At 43.9% G+C, this 19,731-nt stretch overlaps 1 protein-coding gene across 1 annotated transcript; it reads right to left on the reverse strand.

The window, feature by feature from the left end:
- Positions 1–1,594: 1,594 nt before the first annotated feature.
- On the reverse strand, positions 1,595–3,719 carry LOC129325623 (loricrin-like). The gene has a single exon (XM_054973417.1). It carries the CDS (start codon positions 3,717–3,719, stop codon positions 1,890–1,892), a length of 1,830 nt encoding a protein of 609 aa, XP_054829392.1. The 3' UTR covers positions 1,595–1,889.
- Between the last annotated feature and the right edge of the window lie 16,012 nt (positions 3,720–19,731).

Consider the following 19,731-nt stretch of genomic DNA (forward strand, 5'->3'; position numbering starts at 1 on the left):
CCTTTCCCAATATACTCCCACACACCAACTATATTATTCATACAGCCTCCTACTGATAGAGTCATCTTAGGACTGACCATGTGGCCACAGTTAGGTCCTGGGCTTTTTGTGTGGTAGGTCCAGTCCTTTGGAAGAGCCTAACAGAATGGGTGAGAAAGCATCTTCACTTGCTGTGTTTAGCATTTGGTAGATCTGACTTCATTTGGATTTGTGTATTATTTTCTTGATGGGCTGTTTTTCCATTGTGGTGCCTTTGCAATTTGTTGTTAATTCTTACCCTGTTACCATCCTTAAGCTGAAGGAAATGAGAGACTTGTTCGCATGTTACAGTGAATACACTAATGTGTCGTATATAATGTAAATTAGGTTGAGAGAGAAAATAGATCCAAATCACTTAAACCCAGTAACCTTCTTGCACCACACCAGCACTTCAAGGTAAATGGAATCTCCAGGTACAAAACCTCTGCAAACTTGCTGTGGATGGGATCTCTTCTCTTCATACCTTATGCATGGGATTCCCAGAACCACATGGATGGACACTGTTAATGGATTCTGAACAAAACTGGGCTTTCCCCCTGATCCTGCAGAACCGTGCTTATATTCTTAGTCACGCTAATCTTTGGACACAATTACCCTATGTATCTATCAGTTTAAGAACATAAAGTGAATCTTTGCAATGCTAATGGAATTCCATGGTGAATGAATGGGATTTGAATCTAGCAGCACCCAAAGACTGGATCACCTATATGAAACAGAAAGGTGCTTTATATTATTGATCCATGTAGTACAGTATCATCTGCTTTCACGGGCAACAGCTCACCAGAGTCTCCATTAGAGAAAGATCTTTCCCAAACACTGTTATTCAACTGGACATGCCAGGGATTCAAATGAGCATCTCTTCTATATATGCTTTGCAGATCATGAGAGGGAGTGCAGAAAGAGTTACACCAGTGCTTAGTTCTTGTAGCTGCTTCTTACATGCCCAGGGTAATGCCATTGGACAATTTGGGATCAGAAAGTAATTTTCCCCAGGCAACTTTGGCTAGGGATCCTGGAGATGTTTTGCCATCTTCTGGGCATGGAGCAGGGGTCACTGGGTGTATGTGTGTGTGTGGGGGGGGGGTAGTTATGAATTTCCTACTTTGTGCAAGGGGTTGGACTAGATGATTCTGGAGGTCTCTTCCAACCATATGATTCTATGATTCTACTTAACTGAGGCCTCTCTCTCTCTGTTATCAGCTTCTTGTGTAAGTCCTATAAGTATAGTGTGGGCTGTGAATTCCAGCCTGGAGATCAATTGTGGAATGCTTCTCACATTTAATACTCACATAAAATAGAAAACTAACATGTTGGGGGGGGGGGGGTTGCATCCCAGCCTTATTCTTTCAGTGCTAGTTTTCTGCTGTTGTGGAGTTGTTTTTCTCCCCTACATGAGGAAGCATTCAAAAACCTGATTTGTCAGGTACAGTATGAAATGAAAGCTTACATCCTATAATCTCAGGGCTCAATTACTATATTCTGTTGTCGCTGTAGATTTTATCTGGATCAAAGATTACATTGATCATAAAGAATGAAAGACAGCATTAACTCCTCTTTTTTTGGTTTAATTTTCAAGTCTGCTGTATTGTCTCCAATGTGTTAGTGGAGACAGAAGCAAGAAATTGATGGAGGCTAATGCTAACCTCCTCCACTATAGTGGTACAAATAATCACATTTTTCAGATGATAGCACATGCAATAAAAAATACAGGAGAGAAGATAAGCAAGTGATTGCAGAGTAACATGCAAGGATTAGCTTGCTTCAGGTGATACTTCAAGAATTTGAAATTTGGACACATTGATTTGATTACACTCCAAAAGAAGACATGGTGAAAAAAAAGAAGAAGGGATTTACTTTTGACCCAGTGGCCATTGGGAGGACTGCTTGGTTTGACTTATGCAGGGTGGGATTACAAGGGGTTGTTTTTGCTGCATAGACTGGGACCCCCCTCCAGACCCTCCTCCAATGCAGCAGCCAGAACTTTGGCCACCACTGCTGCCACCACCAGATGGCACTATGATGGTCTGGCCACTTGAGCCACTACTGGACCCTCCTCCAATGCAGCAGCCAGAACTCTGGCCACCACCGCTGCCACCTCCAGATGGCACTATGATGGTCTGGCCACCTGAGCCACCACCAGACCCTCCTCCAATGCAGCAGCCAGAACTTTGGCCACCACTGCTGCCACCACCAGATGGCACTATGATGGTCTGGCCACCTGAGCCACCACCAGACCCTCCTCCAATGCAGCAGCCAGAACTTTGGCCACCACTGCTGCCACCACCAGATGGCACTATGATGGTCTGGCCATCTGAGCCACCACCAGACCCTCCTCCAATGCAGCAGCCAGAACTTTGACCACTGCTGCTGCCACCACCAGATGGTACTATGATGGTCTGGCCACTTGAGCCACCACCACCACTGGACCCTCCTCCAATACAGCAGCCAGAACTCTGGCCACCACTACCCAGCTTTTGCTGCATAGATTGGGAGCCCCCACCGGACCCTCCTCCAATGCAGCAGCCAGAACTTTGGCCACCACTGCTGCCACCACCAGATGGCACAATGATGGTCTTGCCACCTGAGCTACTTCCACCTCCTCCAGCACAGCATCCCGAACTTTGGCCACCACCACTGCTACCACCTCCTATAATCTTCACACCACCTCCTGAGCTACCACCTCCTACACAACTTCCAGATCCCCCACCTATTACCTTAACACTGCCCTCTGATCCACTGGATCCCCCACCTATTATCTTAACACCACCCCCTGAGCTACCCCCTCCTCCAGCACAGCATCCTGAACTTTGGCCACTACTGCTCCCACCACCACCTATAATTTTAACACTGCCCCCTGAGCCACCACCTCCTCCACAACTTCCAGATCCCCCACCTATTACCTTAACACCGCCCCCTGATCCACCGGATCCCCCACCTATTACCTTAACACCACCCCCTGAACCACTACCTCCTCCACAACTTCCAGATCCCCCACCTATTACCTTAACACCGCCCCCTGATCCACCAGATCCCCCACCTATTACTTTAACACCACCCTCTGAGCCACCCCCTCCTCCAGCACAGCATCCTGAACTTTGGCCACCACTGCTGCCACCACCACCTAAAATCTTAACACCACCCCCTGAGCCACCACCTCCTCCACAACTTCCAGATCCCCCACCTATTACCTTAACACCACCCCCTGAGCCACCACCTCCACCACTAGACCCACCACAAATACAGCAGCCAGATCCCCCACTGCTTCCACCTGATCCTATCACCTTAACTCCACCACCAGATCCACTCCCCCCACTTATTAATGGAATCTTTTGTTGACTTAATCCACCCCCTGATATCCCACCAGACCCTCCTCCAATGCAACATCCAGAAGATTGTCCACTGCTCCTTCCAGTTCCACCGCAGCACTGTCCTCCTCCACCGCCGCCAGATACTACGATGATCTGTTGTCCACTGCCACTGCTCGATCCTCCGCCAGCACAGCAGCTGGATCCAGACCCTCGCACCTGTTGAATTCCACCAGAAGATCCAGAGGAACCTCCACCACAACAGCAGCAGCAGCCTCCTCCACTACTTCCACTGCCACCTCCGCAGCATGAAGAGCCGCCTCCTCCACCACCACCACAGCAAGAGCCACTCTGCCTCTGCTGCCCGGAACTCATCTTCTTGAGTTTTGATGGAAGATGTAAGTTGTATCTACTTTTGGAGGACAGAAGGTTTTGTTCTGGAAAAAAAAGTAGAAGCTTCCGCCTAAATATTTCAGACAACTAAGTTTTATTTATGTCAAGATACAGTGGATCTGAATCTATGGAGTCTCTCCCCAACACAGGGTTATCAGAAGGATGAAAAGTCCTGTAGGAGATGTGGTTAAGAACTATATAAGTCACAATGGTCTTTATACACAATGAAATAAAATGGATTGCCAAGGTGTATCCAACTGTCTTAGATCTCTCCCTCCTTCCTCCAAAATAAGTTGTTGTTGATGAATGCCGGCATCATTTTTGCAAAGCCAATTCAATTGCCACTCAGTAGGTATTAGGTTGAGATGAAAATGCCTCTTTATTTGCAATGTATTAATCAAACAGTTGTAGTCAGGACCACCTGTGTTCATTTTCCACCTCCTAAAATATTTCAAATGATCAGAAGAAGCAATGCTAGTTCTTCATGCTAGTGGAATCCTTGGCTATAGCTCAAAAGAACACATGATGCCACCTAAAACAACAAACTGATCTCTCTCTCTCTCTCTCTCTCTCGTTAGTTTCACCAAAATATTCTTTGCATTTTTCAAAATTTTGTCACCTATTTTGGTCCAGGTAGATTGAAATTTATACATGCAAAGCAGAAGATTTATGATTGAGCAACTCCCCTCCTTACCAAAGTGTATAAACATATGAAACTACCTTTTGAGTCAAAGTATTGGTCTATCTAGTGGCTAACCCATATTAACCTACTGTAGGAGGACAAAGCTCTAACCTGGAAAGCTTGATCTCGTCAGATTCTGGAAGCTAAGCAGGGTCAGCCTTGGTTAGTAATTGGATGGGAGACCTCCAAGGTAGACCAGGGTTGCAGAGGCAGGCAATGGCAAACCACTTCTTTTAATCTCTTGCCTTGAAACCCAGCAGGGATTTCCATAAGTCAGCTATGACTTGATGGCATCTTCCATCACCAGCAACAAGAAATGACTCAAGTTAGTCTCAAGTAGAGAAAGTCTTATTCAGCCTTGCAAGACAAGTTTATTTAAAGTGGATCTGTCATGTTTGCACTTGAGTATGTTTTCATACAAAGTATGTTTTCATACAAGGCAAATGGTGGTTGAGGCAGGTGGGCTGCGAAACTGGCCTGCTGCCGTGGGGGGGGGGTGTCTTACCCCTCTTCTGTCACCATCTAATGGCTGGCCATTTGGCCCCACTGATTGCTGGTTGGATTGTGCAATATGTGTGCTGCTGTCTTTTAGAAATTGTTTTATATTTTTATTGTTTTATATATTTATCAATGTTTTTATCTGGTTTTAAAGTAATATGTTTATGTATTTTATATATGTTGTATTCCACTCTGACCCTATTTGCAGGGAGAGCAGATTGATGATGATGATGATGATGATGATAATGATGATGATCATGATGATGATGATCATGATGATCAGGGCTTTTTTCTGGGAAAAGAGGTGGTGGAACTAAGTAGGTTGCCCTCGGAGAAAATGGTCACATGGCTGTGGCCCCACCCCCTGATCTCCCGACAGAGGAGCTCTCCAGCCCTCCTGATCTCCAGCCCTCTGCGCTGAGTGGCGGGGAGGGCAATCTAAACTCCTCTCTGTTTGGAGATCAGGGGGCGGGGCCACTAGCCATGTGACCATTTTCAAGAGGTTCTGGAACTCCATTCCACCGTGTTCCTGCTGAAAAAAAGCCCTGATGATGAAGATAGTGCCTAAAAACCTAACTTCCAGCCAAATATGATGATGAGCTTTGGAACTGAAGATACATCCCACCTCAGAAACGTTCACAAGATTTCATTTTATGCTCCTTTTAACATTGCTTGGATATTACTCCTGAGCAAGAACCACCACAATGAACTTCAATTTTTTTTTCCTTACAAAATCCACTGGTACCTCCATTACTAGTCATCTCTTTAGATCCTTCTATATCTTTTTTTGCATTAGAATATCTTCATATCTTAATTGTCCTTAAACAGTTCTAGATTGCTTAATGGAACTTCCTTCACCAAATCTCATCATCTGGAATATATTATTTAAATTTCATTGTCTTGCATACTGTGCTCCTTATACCAAAGAACTTACTGATGCCATTAATAAAATAAAACAAACAAAAACACAAATTGAAGAGTGCAAGCTCAGCTTACCTTTTTTTCAGCAACTGAAACCAAATGAAGTTGCAAGTGAAGATCTTTGCATTCTAGAGATCTTTTATACTGTCTCTGTGCCTCTCCTACGGGAAATGAGACACCACCAAGAAAGGTGAGTTGCATAGCTACTCCCATTCTAACCATTGGCCTTCCTAACTCTAGATGCCTAAAGAGGTGGAGGAGATTAGTATCTGTAATTTGTATCACTTTAATTGCTTAATTAATGAGTAGCTCCACCTAGCATTGTGATTCTGTGCTGCTACTTTGTAAGAATGGAAAAGATCTCTTTTATTGATTGATTGATCGATTGAGATCACCTATAACTCACCGTTCTTCTATGATGGACTTAAGATTTCTCGCAGATAGAGGTGTGAGTAACCTGTGCATGGAACTTTATTTCCTGTGCTTGTATTTCCTAAACCTGTACCTTAATTTTGATAAATACTTCCACACAACGAAGCCAAAAGACAGGCCATCTCCAAGAAAAGAGTTGTTATTGTGAAAAAGTGCATGCACACGCACGCACACACACACATACACACACACCCGTTCTTTGCAGTGTTTCAGCGATTATTTAAAAAGAAATAAACTTTTTTTAGGGAAGATTTATTTTGTGGAAAGAGTTTTTTTTGGTCCACTTGACACTTCCACATTTGATCCTATTGCTGGTTAAATGGAGTTAGAAGAAAGCCTTATTACAATAATAGAAATCTGCTTTTCTAGAAGTCCCAGTACACATGCGCGTGTGTGCATATGCTCAATTCAGAGAACAATAGGCTCGCTCCACTCAGAATAGTCAGCACAATTTGCTTTAAATTACCAGTCTTGCCAACCAGCAATCTGGATTCAAATTGTTTTCCCTCTGCTGCTTAGCCAAGGACAGAGATGGCTGCTTCTAGAGACTTATTTAAGGATATGTAGAGGTGAGTGCCATCATCACCGAATTCTAGACCTTTGGAAGATCTCATTGAAAGGCTATACATAGATATTAAAAGGGGATAAAAATAGATCCTTGCCAAATATGACAGGATAAATTCCAAGTAGCAGATTCTGAATCTTCAATAACAGCCTTTCGGGTGGGGTTAGCTAGAAAAGAATTAAATCAACTAAGAGTCATTTCCTTAATCCTCACTCTAGCCTCCAGATATTTTATGCTATTAAAATCTATAAAGGCTGGAATGGGGATTAAGGAGAACTGTTGACCAAGCTATAACAAAATTGGAACATACACTTTACATGTATATGTATATGTATATGTATATGTATATGTATATGTATATGTATATGTATATGTATATGTATATGTATATGTATATGTATATGTATATATCTGTATATATCTATATCTATATCTATGTCTATGTACTTTATATAGCTATATATATACTTTATATTAGTATATATATATAACTATATATATACTTTATATAACTATATATATACTTGTTGTGGGTTTTCCGGCTGTATTGCCGTGGTCTTGGCATTGTAGTTCCTGACGTTTCGCCAGCAGCTGTGGCTGGCATCTTCAGAGGTGTAGCACCAAAAGACAGAGATCTTTTGGTGACACTGTGTAAGGGCCTGCAGAATTTTTTTTAAAAGAAGCAAACTGCTTTTTTAAAAAGACGGATTACTGTATATTTAAGGATCTTTCAGGATATAGTCCTGTTTTTTTACTTCAAAACCTAAATGGAAAATTATCCTCTTTTCTTTTACGATGGCCACATATAGACATTGAAACAATGGTTTGTTAGCTCATATAAGACCACTACTTCTTCTGGGGCTGCCCTCAGCCATCTCCTATGCCCATATATGGACTCCCAATATTTGTTTAAATAGCCCGCTCCTGGACTATTTTAATGACTTTTAAAAAATTATTATTGATTTTATGTTTTTGTGACTTTCAATGTATTTTTGAATGTTGTTAGCCGCCCTGAGCCCATCTGTGGGGAGGGTGGGGTATAAATCAAATCAAATAAATAAATAAACAATAAAGGCAATTGGAACAGAATGTGAAGACACAGTAAACTGAGGGGTGGGGACCAAATGGTTTGGAAACATATTTGTCCCTTGCTTAAGGGCAAAGTTACATGGCAGGAGATATAAGAAACAAGCTCTAATTTTCTTGGAGCTGAAATGGATAAATGGAGCCCATTTAATCTTCCCCAAGCTTGACAAACAATACAATAGACTGAACAGAATGGGTCTTTTTGTTCCTCAAATTAAGGAAGAGAATGAAAATTGCAATATGTGTTTGTGAAACCTGGCTTGGAATGGGAAGAAGTGTTTCAAACGGGATGCTGGAGGTGGGAAGGAAGCTGTCACATGAGGCTTAGAAGTGAAATATGATCCTGTCAGCACATCAATTAGCCATTTTCTCGTATTAAGGTGTTTATTTGTCATTGGGGTTGGGAAAAGTAGGCCAGGGAGTTCTTAGTCAACTTTCTGTGTAGGTGTCTGGAATGAAAGATCGGAAAACTGTACTTGTAGAGTTGCAGGGTGGTGGTCACTCAGTGGTGTGGTTCGATTTCTAGTGTGGCATAGGGTTGTGAAGCATCCAGTTTGCCCCAGACAGTAGGTTTTTTTCTTGGACTGTCCTGGGGAAACTGGGTTAAAATACCAAATTGGCCCTCTGCAATGCTTTTGGGGTAGTACAACGATGTCACTCCTGGGAGAGATGTCATAGCAGTGTCCCAGAAGCAAGCCTGGGAGGCCTGTTCCCCACCTTTCGCTCCTGCTGGCCAGGTGAGTGATGGAGGGGGCTGAGGATGGGAGTGGGGAATCACTTGCCCCCACTGGGGGAACAACAACCCTATCAAGCAATAGTGTGAATTCCTAAGGAATTGTAGCTTTGTTAAGAGAAATTCTCAAAAATCCCCTTTACCCGGCTTCTCCTTGAAATCCAACTCTCTGTTTCTTTTCTTCTTTTTAGGAATTTGGAGTCAATTTCTAATCAATTCCGTTTTGATCAAAAAGAAATCGGAAAGGCAAAGGGACAAACAAAAAAGGGTTCTGAAAAAATTCAGAATTTCATTCTGTAAATGCTCAGCAGACTAGCAATGTCAAATGGAGTCTAGCAAGTTTCCATGTTTTCTAAAGTTAATGAAATTCTCCAAGGAAAAGATGGCAGACTATACAAAGCAACTATCCATACCAGTGGGAAGATTCTCAAGTTCGGGAAGAAAGAAAGTGGGCTAAATATGAATGTATATGATTGCATCCATTTAATATAATTAATAAAGCCTTGAACTTTTAATTTTTAATATGAAAACATTTAATATTAAAATGCAGTAATAGAAATCAGCCACTGTTGAGCAGCCGTCTATTTTATTTATACAGTCATTTGTCTTAACATTGTAAAGATTTAGTAAATTAAAATAGTTTCAAAATGATGCAGTTTTCAGCATTGGCTAGTCTTGAACTAGGATCTGGAACCAGGTTCAGACACCCACTCTGCAATGGAAGCTTGGTGGGTGAACTTGGTCCAGTCACACTCTTAGTCTAACCTACTTTGCGGGGTTGCTGTGTGTATAAGGAGGAGAGAAGAATTCTGTACGTTGCTTTGGGTGCATACACCTTCAGGCTAAGGTACCAAGCAGTTTATACTTAAAATAATTAGAATATTGTTTTACAAAAGTCTTGTGTCCAGTTGAGCTGTGGACATTTAATTTATCTGCTGAAGTCAGCCATGTTCACCCGATCTCCATCCAGGTGGTCATGACTTCCACCCATGGTCAATCTGCACCCATTTAGACGAGTGTAGTGATTCAGAGCATGGTGGTAGTATTCAAATTGGTCTCTAGGGCTTCAGATCAGTTGAATCTTGGACACATACTGTGTAGATGTTTTGATTTACATTAGAGTCCTGGCTCCCCACCCATTTCTGGGCACAATTCAAAGTGCTGGTGTTGGCCATTAAAGCCCTATATGGTTCAGGACCAATATACCTGAAGGACAAACTGCTCCCTTGTGAACACCATTGTCTTTTTTTGTTTTACTTGGTGTTCCTTCCTTCGTGTTTTAATTTTTGTTGGTTTTGTGTCTTTGTATGTTTTGCAACTCTGGTTTTAATTGTTTTAGCAATGTGTTGTTGATGATGTTGTTGTTTTGTTGGTTTTAATCCATTTAAAATTGGATTTTTATTATGCATGTTTTAATTTATTTGCTGCCTTGGTGTCCCTTATGCGAGTAGAAGGGAGGGATATAACTTTTATTAAATAAAATAAAAATAAGTAGCTATTCCAAGAACTGCTTCAGGTTCCCCTACCTTCTGAGAATCGGTGTGTGGCAACATGGGAGAGGGCCTTCTCTGTTGTGGCACTAAAACTTAGGAACTCCCTTCCCAGGGAAACTTGTCTGTCCCCTTGTGTTGCCACAGCCCACCAGTGAGTAAAGGCTTTTTTTTTTGTTTCATTTGACATTCCCTCGGTGATCTCTCCTTCCTGCCCAGTGTTTTAATTTTTAAAAAATAATTTTAATGCATTTTAGCTCAAGGTTTAATTGTTTTAATAATGTGTGTCCTACTGATTTCAATAGCTTTTCAGAAGTAATTTTATTGTGTACATTTTAATTTGTTAATCACCTTGGTGGCCGTTATGAATGCAAAAAGAACAGGTATAAATTTTGTAAAATACATAAAATAACAGTGCAATCCTAAGCGGCAGGGTGTAAAGTGCATAGGGAGAGAACTAAGCCTTGCATGGGCATAAATGGCACTTATGTGGACACAACTCCTCCTCCACCAGTGCCTGCCTGAGGCACACTATTGCCTATCTTAGACGGTTTGCCACTGGTGGGCACACTTAGTGGCTGGGTGAAGGTATAAGTGTGGTGCATGGCCCCACACTGGTGCTAGAGGGGGCAGGGCAGGGGGCGGGCCATGAGTTAATCCACTTCCAAAGCAACTCCAGGCCCGGGAATGCCCCTGCAGCAGTGGAAAGTTACACCACAAAAAAGAAGGCATAGCCCATAACCGCCCATTGAATGGGAAAACTCAGACCCCTTTCCCAGCACCCAGCCGTCCCCCCGCAGCCCAAAGGACATAGGATGGGAAATACCATGGGGGCCAATGTGTGTGCGCTTCCAGGGTACTCATGACCTCAGGTAGGTGAGCACATGGCCAAAGGCTCTGCCCATCATCCTTCTGTCGCGGGGACTTTGTGCATGAGGTGGGAGAGTGGGTACTCATGGTGGCAAGCCCTGAGTGCACTGAGGGGACTTAGCAGGGAAACTGGGAGAACTTTGCACTCACTCAAGGGAAGAAGGGCAAACTCCAGAATGTCTGACTAACAATTACTACCCCAAGTCTCCTTGTAGGTTATCTAACTCTGGAGTTCCAGCTTGGTAAGCAGCGAGGGAGCACTGACAGATAAGAAGCTGGGGTAGCAGCTAACCCAGCTCACTGATTTGTGCCAGCTGCCCCCTCACCTGAACTCACCTGATTGCCAGCCTCTTCAGGTGAGGCTCGGCAGGGGAGAGGGTGGTGGTGACAGCCCCTGCCTGCCCCAGATGCAGTTACCCAGAGAACTACTCTTGGCATCACCAATTGGGGGCGGCTACTCATGTGGGAGCTCTGTTCAGACTCCCTTACCTGGGGCCCCTCCTGGCAGAGGAGGAAATGCAGCCAGTGGTTGGGTTGACTGAGTGTTCATAACACCTGTTGCTGGAGGGTGCTCAGACACTTGACCTTTTCTCTCATGGGATAAGATCATCCCAAGGCAGAGCGCTGGCTTGCCAGAGGGTCATGCATCATGTTGTTGCAAGCTGTACCTGCACCTCTTAACCAATGGACAACTTCCCAGATGTTGCAGATTGGGCTTTGCCTTGGCCGCACATTGGCCTGGATCACTTGCAGATCACCACTCGTCCAGGAGACCAAAAGGCATGGCTGTCTGAACCCCCCGCCATAAGCCTCCATAAGTGCCATTCAGGTCCTGCCCAGCGAGTAGTTTACCAAGGCAGCCCATGGCTTAGCCACATTGGCAGGAAATATTTCCAGAGAACCTCTGCACCTTTTCCAGTTTGATAAAATATGTGTTGAAAAACAAGAAACTGCTTCTGTTCACTCGCTCCCCTGACATTGACAGTAGCTTCTGCCACCCCCATCTCCCTGTCGGGATGTCTTCTCGCACATCCCCAAAAATTTTCCCTGGCTTGAGGCTGGGATCGATGGGGTGGGCTCTGCTGCCAGGAGGAGCAGGTGTCAAGTGGTCCCTGTTCAGCTTCCTTGCCCCCTTCCCTCCCCTCAATGTATGTTCAAGCAGTGGAGTAGGAATTGAAATGTGGCCCATGAATGTCTGGCAGGGCGGGGGGTGGCTCCAATGAGGACGTTCATTCTCTGACAGACTGAGCTGATGGCATCTGATAAGCTAGGCAGAGGGGAAGGCAGAAGTTACTGCAGGGAGGTGGGGGATGTGGAGTGACATCTTCACATTTCCTCTTCCCGGAGGATGGACCACATTTTGCTGTTTGCAGAAGTAGGGATGGACTTGAGGAATCTGGCACATGGAGAGGGTGAATGGCAGCCCCCAGAGCATTTTCTCTGCTCCCGTGGGCTGACAGTCCACAGGAGAGCATCACTCCTGGATTGGGGCATGGCTCTCAAGGTCCAACCCGTGTTCTCGCATCATTGTGATGCAATGATTGTTCAAATGGTGCTGCTGTAAGTCTGTGGGTGTTTTGCACTCCCTTCTGGCCACTCGTGTGGTTTCCAGTGGGCATTCCTGTCACTCATTGTAGAACCTCCCCCCCCCCGCCTCTCCAGATCCTGGGGACTGCTCCCAAATGCTGCAGGCTTTCTGATCTCACTTTTCAGGGAAGGGGAACCTTTTTCTTGTGGTAGCAGTGGCGGCAGCAGGGATTTGCAGGTGCACCGAGCTGTGGCCACCAGCCTGGCCCTCATCGGAAGTGGGGGATGGATGGGCGAGAAGGTGGGCGATCCAGACCTCCACTGTCACCTCTTCCCCACTCCTTGGCAGGGATGCCTGCTCTCTGAGGGGCGCTATTGGTGGGCCGCAGGGATTGTGGCATCCCCATTGGCTGCACCGCTGCTTGCCCCTTACCTGCCAGTCAGAGGAGCAGTGTAGCCATTGGCTGGTGTGAGCAGGGTTGTCAGGGGAAGGGCAGGTGGGTGTTCCTGGTGATGGCCATGCCTCACCTTGCTACACTCGGGTGCCGGTGGGACTCTCCTGCAAAAGTCCATAGGGAGCTGTGGAGTGGCACCCCATTTACGTCGATGCACAAGTGACAACACTGCCTCAGGGCTTAGGATTGAGTTGTCCGCATACTTACACTCTTGAAATCCCATTTACTTAACAGACTTAGAAGAAGGTAACTCTGTTTAGGCTTGCGCTGTTAATAAGTTATGAATGTGAGTTTCTGCCTCTTGCACTGTTTATCTTTCCCCAAATATAAAGTTTATGTTATAGTCATCACAATTCAAACCATGTTCAAAACAGTTCATAACAGGAGACACAAAGGTTCATTACGTAACATGAGATCATGAGTCATTTAATGGAATGGAATGCATCTTCAGACTGACTTGTTAAGACAATCTGCTAAAATAAGGGGAAAGGATTTTAATGTAAATATTTAAGGAAACAATTCCTTCATGAGCAGCTGGTTTTCAGAGAAAGTTCAGCTTTTTAATTTTATGTTTTAAAATCAAGATGGGGGGGCAGTGGGACTGTGTACCCACTCATGGAAGGGGACATACTGCAGACAACTTCCCCCAAAGACTCCCAAAATCTGGAACTTGCATTGCTTGACTTTCTGGACATTATGCTTTTGAGTTTCCCAAAACCAATGGAAAGATTCCAAGGACAAGGACATTCAGTCAATGAAATACCCTTTGCTGTGCTTTCTCTGCTTCTTCTCAATCAGTCTCAATCACTCAGTGTTTTGACTCATCCAAAGCATATCCACGCAAGGATTGCTCATTGCCCCATACTTTCTACATCAGGTTCTGATTATTTAATCCATTCCTTCCGTCTCGTTTAACCACATGTGGTTGCAAGCATGTAAGGTATTGCAAGTATGTTTTATGCTGAGACTCTGAAATATCAAAGGGATTTCCCCAGTATGTTCTCCAAAACGTAAAGAGATAATATCGTATTTCACTCTTGTATCCATCAGCTGCTTAATGTACCTTAGCATCAACAACAGAAGCACATTTTCTGCCACTACCCTGGATATCCGACTCGATGATGCCAGTTCTTGTCTACTATTCGTTCTGTTTTTTTCCATTGCTCGAAATTTCCATCATTATGTAGATCTTGCATCAGGATTAATCATGTCATTTACTATGGATATTAAAAATAATACTAGGGTGAAGGAACATATTCAACATTTACATCTATATATTTGTATATCTACTTCTCCCCGTTGGATGCAAGGCTATCCCTTGGATGTTCTCAGATGGGTGTAGCCCACTTGCTTGAATGGTCCCAAGTAGTAATATAAGAGAGGCGGTCCCTCATATGAAATGAAACAAACAAGAGCTATAACAAGCAAGGAAACCAATGCAATGAAATCAAATATTGAAATCACTTAAATGTATTCCTCATTGATACTCATTGTGAAACATTCCAATAAATAACGTTGTGTATAACAATATCAAAAACTCTTTAAAGCGGTACTTTCTAATGATCCATACAAGTATAAATGAAACACTCCAAACAATGAAGGTGTGTAAATTTCAGACCGTATATCCTCAGCCCAGTTACTCAGTCCTGTGGTGCAATCCCTCACATTGAACTGGAATTGGCAGAGCATTTAGGATGCATATTCGACCTGTACTGTGCCAGTTGCATCGGCTTCTGGTTGAATTCCGGGTCAAGTTCAAGGTGTTGGTGTTAATCTTTAAACCAACAAACCAAGGGTGGGAACGGTCACAATTGAAAACCAAGCTGAAGTGAAAATGGACCGTGAAAGGACGCAAATTCGTTTCCAAAGTTCTTTTATTGGTTTATCTCAGGCAACGTGTTGTATATCCAGTTTAGTAATAATCATACAGGGAGCAAACCCCCACAAACAGTTGGGGGTTTCTCCCGGTGGGAGAGTGGCAACGGGTGTGCCTGGCTAAGTATCCCGTTTCGCTATATACACGCTTCTTCAAAAGCCTCCATACATTTGCCTGGGAACATAAATTAAATGGATACAATTCAATGTATGTCCAAATACATGAAACTTAATAATTGCACTGGAGTTATAATGTAAAATGCAAAAGAAACCCACCAGTTCTATGTACTCACCAATGAAACCTATTTTTTATTTTTTATATGAAGCAGGAGTCGAATATGTGAATTTCCTTATTTTAATCCTGGGCAAAACCACTATCCTTTCTCGATCTCCTCTCCTGTATAGGTATAATTCTGGGTGGAGTTTATAAGAGTATCGCCCCGTTGAGGGTTGCTACTTGCTGTTAACTATTTAAAGTGCACACACGCATTTACCCATTCTCCTTGACCACACAAAACAGACTCTACCAACGCCATTCTTTGAAATACAGTACCGGTATCTTATCATCTGAAACATACCTCCTTATTGAGAACACTTCAAACTACAAGAAAGGTGTAAAATCTGCCTCCAAATTAAGACCATTTGGGGCCAAGGTGCGTAGTCTAATGATCAATTCTGTCTCCAATCTTAGTAAAGACCGCCGCATATTTATGCCTGCCCCCTCCTGCAAAACCTTCAGAACTGTAAATACCAATTCCCGTTCGTTTGTGTGATGCTGAATGAAGTGTTGGGTGAGGGGTGCCTCCAAAACTTTATTTCTGATTTTTGACATATGCTCCTGAACGCGGAGCCTAACTGGGCGGGTCGTGCTTCCTATATACAACAGCCCACAAGAACATCTTATTGTATAGACTACATTACAGGTACTGCACGTGGAAAAATCTTTCGAAAATAAATTCCTCTTGGACACAGGATTCATTATAGTGCTTGTATTCACAGACAAGGGACAAACATTGCAGTGGCCGCATGGAAAATGGCCAGTGGGGAGGGAGCGGGGTGCTTCTTCCCTTTTGAAGTCAGAATGCACCACCAGATCTTTTATATTCTTAGATCATCTCAGCCCCACCAAGGGAGGCTGAGAGCAGCCCGTAATGCTGCTTACTATGTGCCAATTCCGTCTGATGATGCTCATGATGGGCAAAGCTAGGGGGGGGGGAAATCCAGTGACCACGCCAGTCTATTTTTCTCCTGCCTGGTGGTTGGACGTAATAGGGAACTTCTACCCGTGGCATCCGCCCGTCTCCTCGCATTTTCCACCACTCTATACGGATACCCCCTGGAAAGAAAGGCATCCCTCATCTTAGTGGATTCCCTCCTATAGTCCTCCATTCTAGTTGAGTTCCGTTTAATTCTTAAAAACTGGCCAAATGGAATGTTCTGTTTGAGACTCATCTTATGGTGGGAAGAATAATGTAAGTATGCCCATCTGTCCGTGGGCTTCCTGAATGGTTTTACCCCTAATTTCCCTTCTGAGGTCTTATACATCACCACATCCAAAAAGCTGATGCTGTCGGAATCAGACTGCCAAGTCAATTTAATATTGCTGTCCACCGAGTTTATCCACTGTCCTAATTCCTCAAGATGTTCACTAGATCTCAGGATCATGGCCACATCGTCAACGTACCTCCTGTAATAGAGGATCTCCCCATAAAAGGGATTCACCCCAGGGTTTAGATAGTATCTTGTTTCTAGATCCGCCATGTACAGTATGGCTATGCTAGGTGCAGCCGGACATCCCATAGCCACCCCTTTACGTTGATAGTAAAATTTATTCCTGAACCGGAAATAATTTCTTTCCAAAACAATATCCACCAGTTGTAACAACAAACTGGTGGGAGGAATGTTAAGGGATCGTGAATAAAGAGCGTTTTCCACCACTGTTCTAGCTCCCTCATGGGGGATTGAAGTATATAACAATTCCACGTCCATGGTGACTAGCAAGGATAGTGGGGGGACCGTTAAATGCTCTATGGAATTAATAAAGGCTGTGGTGTCCTTAATATATGCCTCTGTCTTCTGTACAATGGGCTGTAACACATAATCAATGAGGAAGGACAAGGGTTACAAAAACAGAATTGGAGCCTGATATAATGGGGCGGCCCGGGGGCGGGAACCTGTTTTTATGTATTTTAGGGAGAATGTAAAAAACAGGAGTGAGTGGGGAATCATTCATCAAGTCCCTGGCTGAAATGTCGTCCAATTCTCCCAACAGAGTGGCTTCGTCCAAAACAATCTTTTTTTTTTTTTTAATTTTTATTGGGTTAGAACATTAATATTTTTACATTACATTACATTCAATTTTCCCCTAATTTTTCGTTTCTAACCCCCTCCCTTTCCCCCCCTTTTGTTGACTTCCAACAGCTTTCCCACCCTCTGTCCCTTTTCCCTTACTTCTATTAACTTCCTCTGTCTAAAACAAATATATATTCTCCATTATATTAAGCAGTACATCTTTAACTCTTTTACTTATTATACATCCAAACTATACTTCTTTAGATGGTTGTTGGGGGTTTTCCGGGCTGTATTGCCGTGGTCTTGGCATTGTAGTTCCTGACGTTTCGCCAGCAGCTGTGGCTGGCATCTTCAGAGGTGTAGCACCAAAAGACAGAGATCTCTCAGTGTCACAGTGTGGAAAAGATGTAGGTCATTTGTATCTACTCAGGAGGGGTGGGGTTGAGCTGAGTCATGCTGTAAGAGTTTCCCAGGGTGTGGAATGCTAATGGCGGGAGGCTTCACTGTAACCTGAGGAGGTTCTTTTGCATATGGATTGGTGCTTGATGTGCTAATCTTCTCTGCAGGGCTATTGTCGGGTGTGGAGTGTTTTGTTGGCCTGGTGTTTTTCAGAACTGGAGCCCATGCTCTGTTCATTCTTAAGGTTTCTTCTTTCCTGTTGAAGTTTTGCTTATGCTTGTGAATTTCAATGGCTTCCTTGTGCAGTCTGACAAAGTAGTTGGAAGTGTTGTCCAGTATTTTGGTGTCCTGGAATAAGATACTGTGCCCTGTTTGAGTTAGGCTATGTTCAGCCACTGCTGATTTTTCAGGCTGTCCAAGTCTGCAGTGTCTTTCATGTTCTTTTATTCTTGTCTGGATGCTACGCTTTGTGGTCCCGATGTAAACTTGTCCACAGCTGCAGGGTATACGGTATACTCCTGCAGAGGTGAGGGGGTCTCTGCTGTCTTTTGCTGATCGTAGCATCTATTGTATTTTTCGGGTGGGTCTGAATACTGCTTGAAGGTTATGCTTTTCCATAAGCTTTCCCATCTGATCAGTAATTCCTTTGATATATGGCAAAAACACTTTTCCTGTAGGTGACTGTTTTTCCTTGGTTGTTTGATTCATCCTGGGTTTGATTGCTCTTCGGATTTCATTTCTGGAGTAGCCATTTGCCTGAAGTGCGTGGTTTAGATGATTAATTTCCTCATTGAGAAAGCGCGGCTCACATATCCGTCTTGCACGATCCACTAATGTTTTCATTATGCCTCTTTTCTGTCGGGGGTGGTGATTGGAGTTTTTGTGTAAGTACCGATCAATGCCAAGACCACGGCAATACAGCCCGGAAAACCCCCAACAACCATCGTTCTCCGGCCGTGAAAGCCTTCGACAATACATCGAACACCTCTACGGGGAGGAAACATTCCAACAGACCCGAAGATTGGAAACACTTCGGAACAAGAAAGCACATCTACTCTGTTCTTTGACCTTTCTTCTACGCTGCAGGGACACAAGAACCATTCCATCTTTTCTCACAACTAAAAGAATCTTCAAAACCACACAGGCAAACCGCATTTATGACCGTCTAGAACAGGCCCTCTTACGTGAGAGAATCCACACTACCCGCAGAGAACTTGCTGCCACAGACAAGGAGCTATTTTGCTTGCATATCAACACCAGCCATAAAATGAGAAGTCAGGATTGGGACAAGGTCGATAATCTCACCTACAGGAAGATGGAACAAGTGTTTACCAACCACACATCCAGACAGAAGCAGAAGTTTAACAAACTACAGGAAAAAAGACAGACAAGCCCAATGCTCGACAATGCACGCATTGTCATCAATCTGACAGACCGTCAACTCTCACCAGAAGAAACCTCCATCTTGGCAAAGGGAGGAAACTTTGCAGTCACCCCCACCAGAATTCCTGTGGAAGACATCATTGCAAATGTAGAAGCTGCCATCCGTCATCTACCTGAAGAGGAAGCTGAGGAAATAAGAGGAGAGACAGCCAGGATTCTACGAAAGGCAAAGCTTCCCACCAGCAATATAACACGCAAGGAGAGAAATGCCATCAAGACCCTCAATGCAGATCCAGACATCATCATTCTACCAGCTGATAAAGGCAATGCTACAGTGATCATGAAAACGGAGGAATACAAAAAGAAGATTAAGGAACTCCTGGACCCCTCCACCTACAAAAAACTAAAACGAGATCCCACTTGCAAAATCACCAGGCTAACAAATGCGCTGATCAAGAATTCCTCACTACATCCCGACACGCACAGAAAACTATGCAAGACTGAAGCACAGCCACCTAGACTATATGGACTCCCCAAAATACATAAAGATTCAGTCCCACTCCGACCCATTGTGAGTGCCATTGGTTCACCGACATATGAATTAGCTAGACATCTGGCAGATCTCCTGCAGGACCACATCGGGAAAACCTCGTCTTACATCAAAGATTCAGCAGATTTCATCAACAAAATCAGTTCTCTGAAACTCAATCCACAAGACATACTTGTCAGTTTTGATGTTGTATCCCTGTTTACCAAGGTTCCAGTAAAAGACACTATTGCACTGAT

This window comes from Eublepharis macularius, chromosome 1 (assembly GCF_028583425.1).
Source record: "Eublepharis macularius isolate TG4126 chromosome 1, MPM_Emac_v1.0, whole genome shotgun sequence".
NCBI classification, from domain to species: Eukaryota; Metazoa; Chordata; class Lepidosauria; order Squamata; family Eublepharidae; genus Eublepharis; species Eublepharis macularius.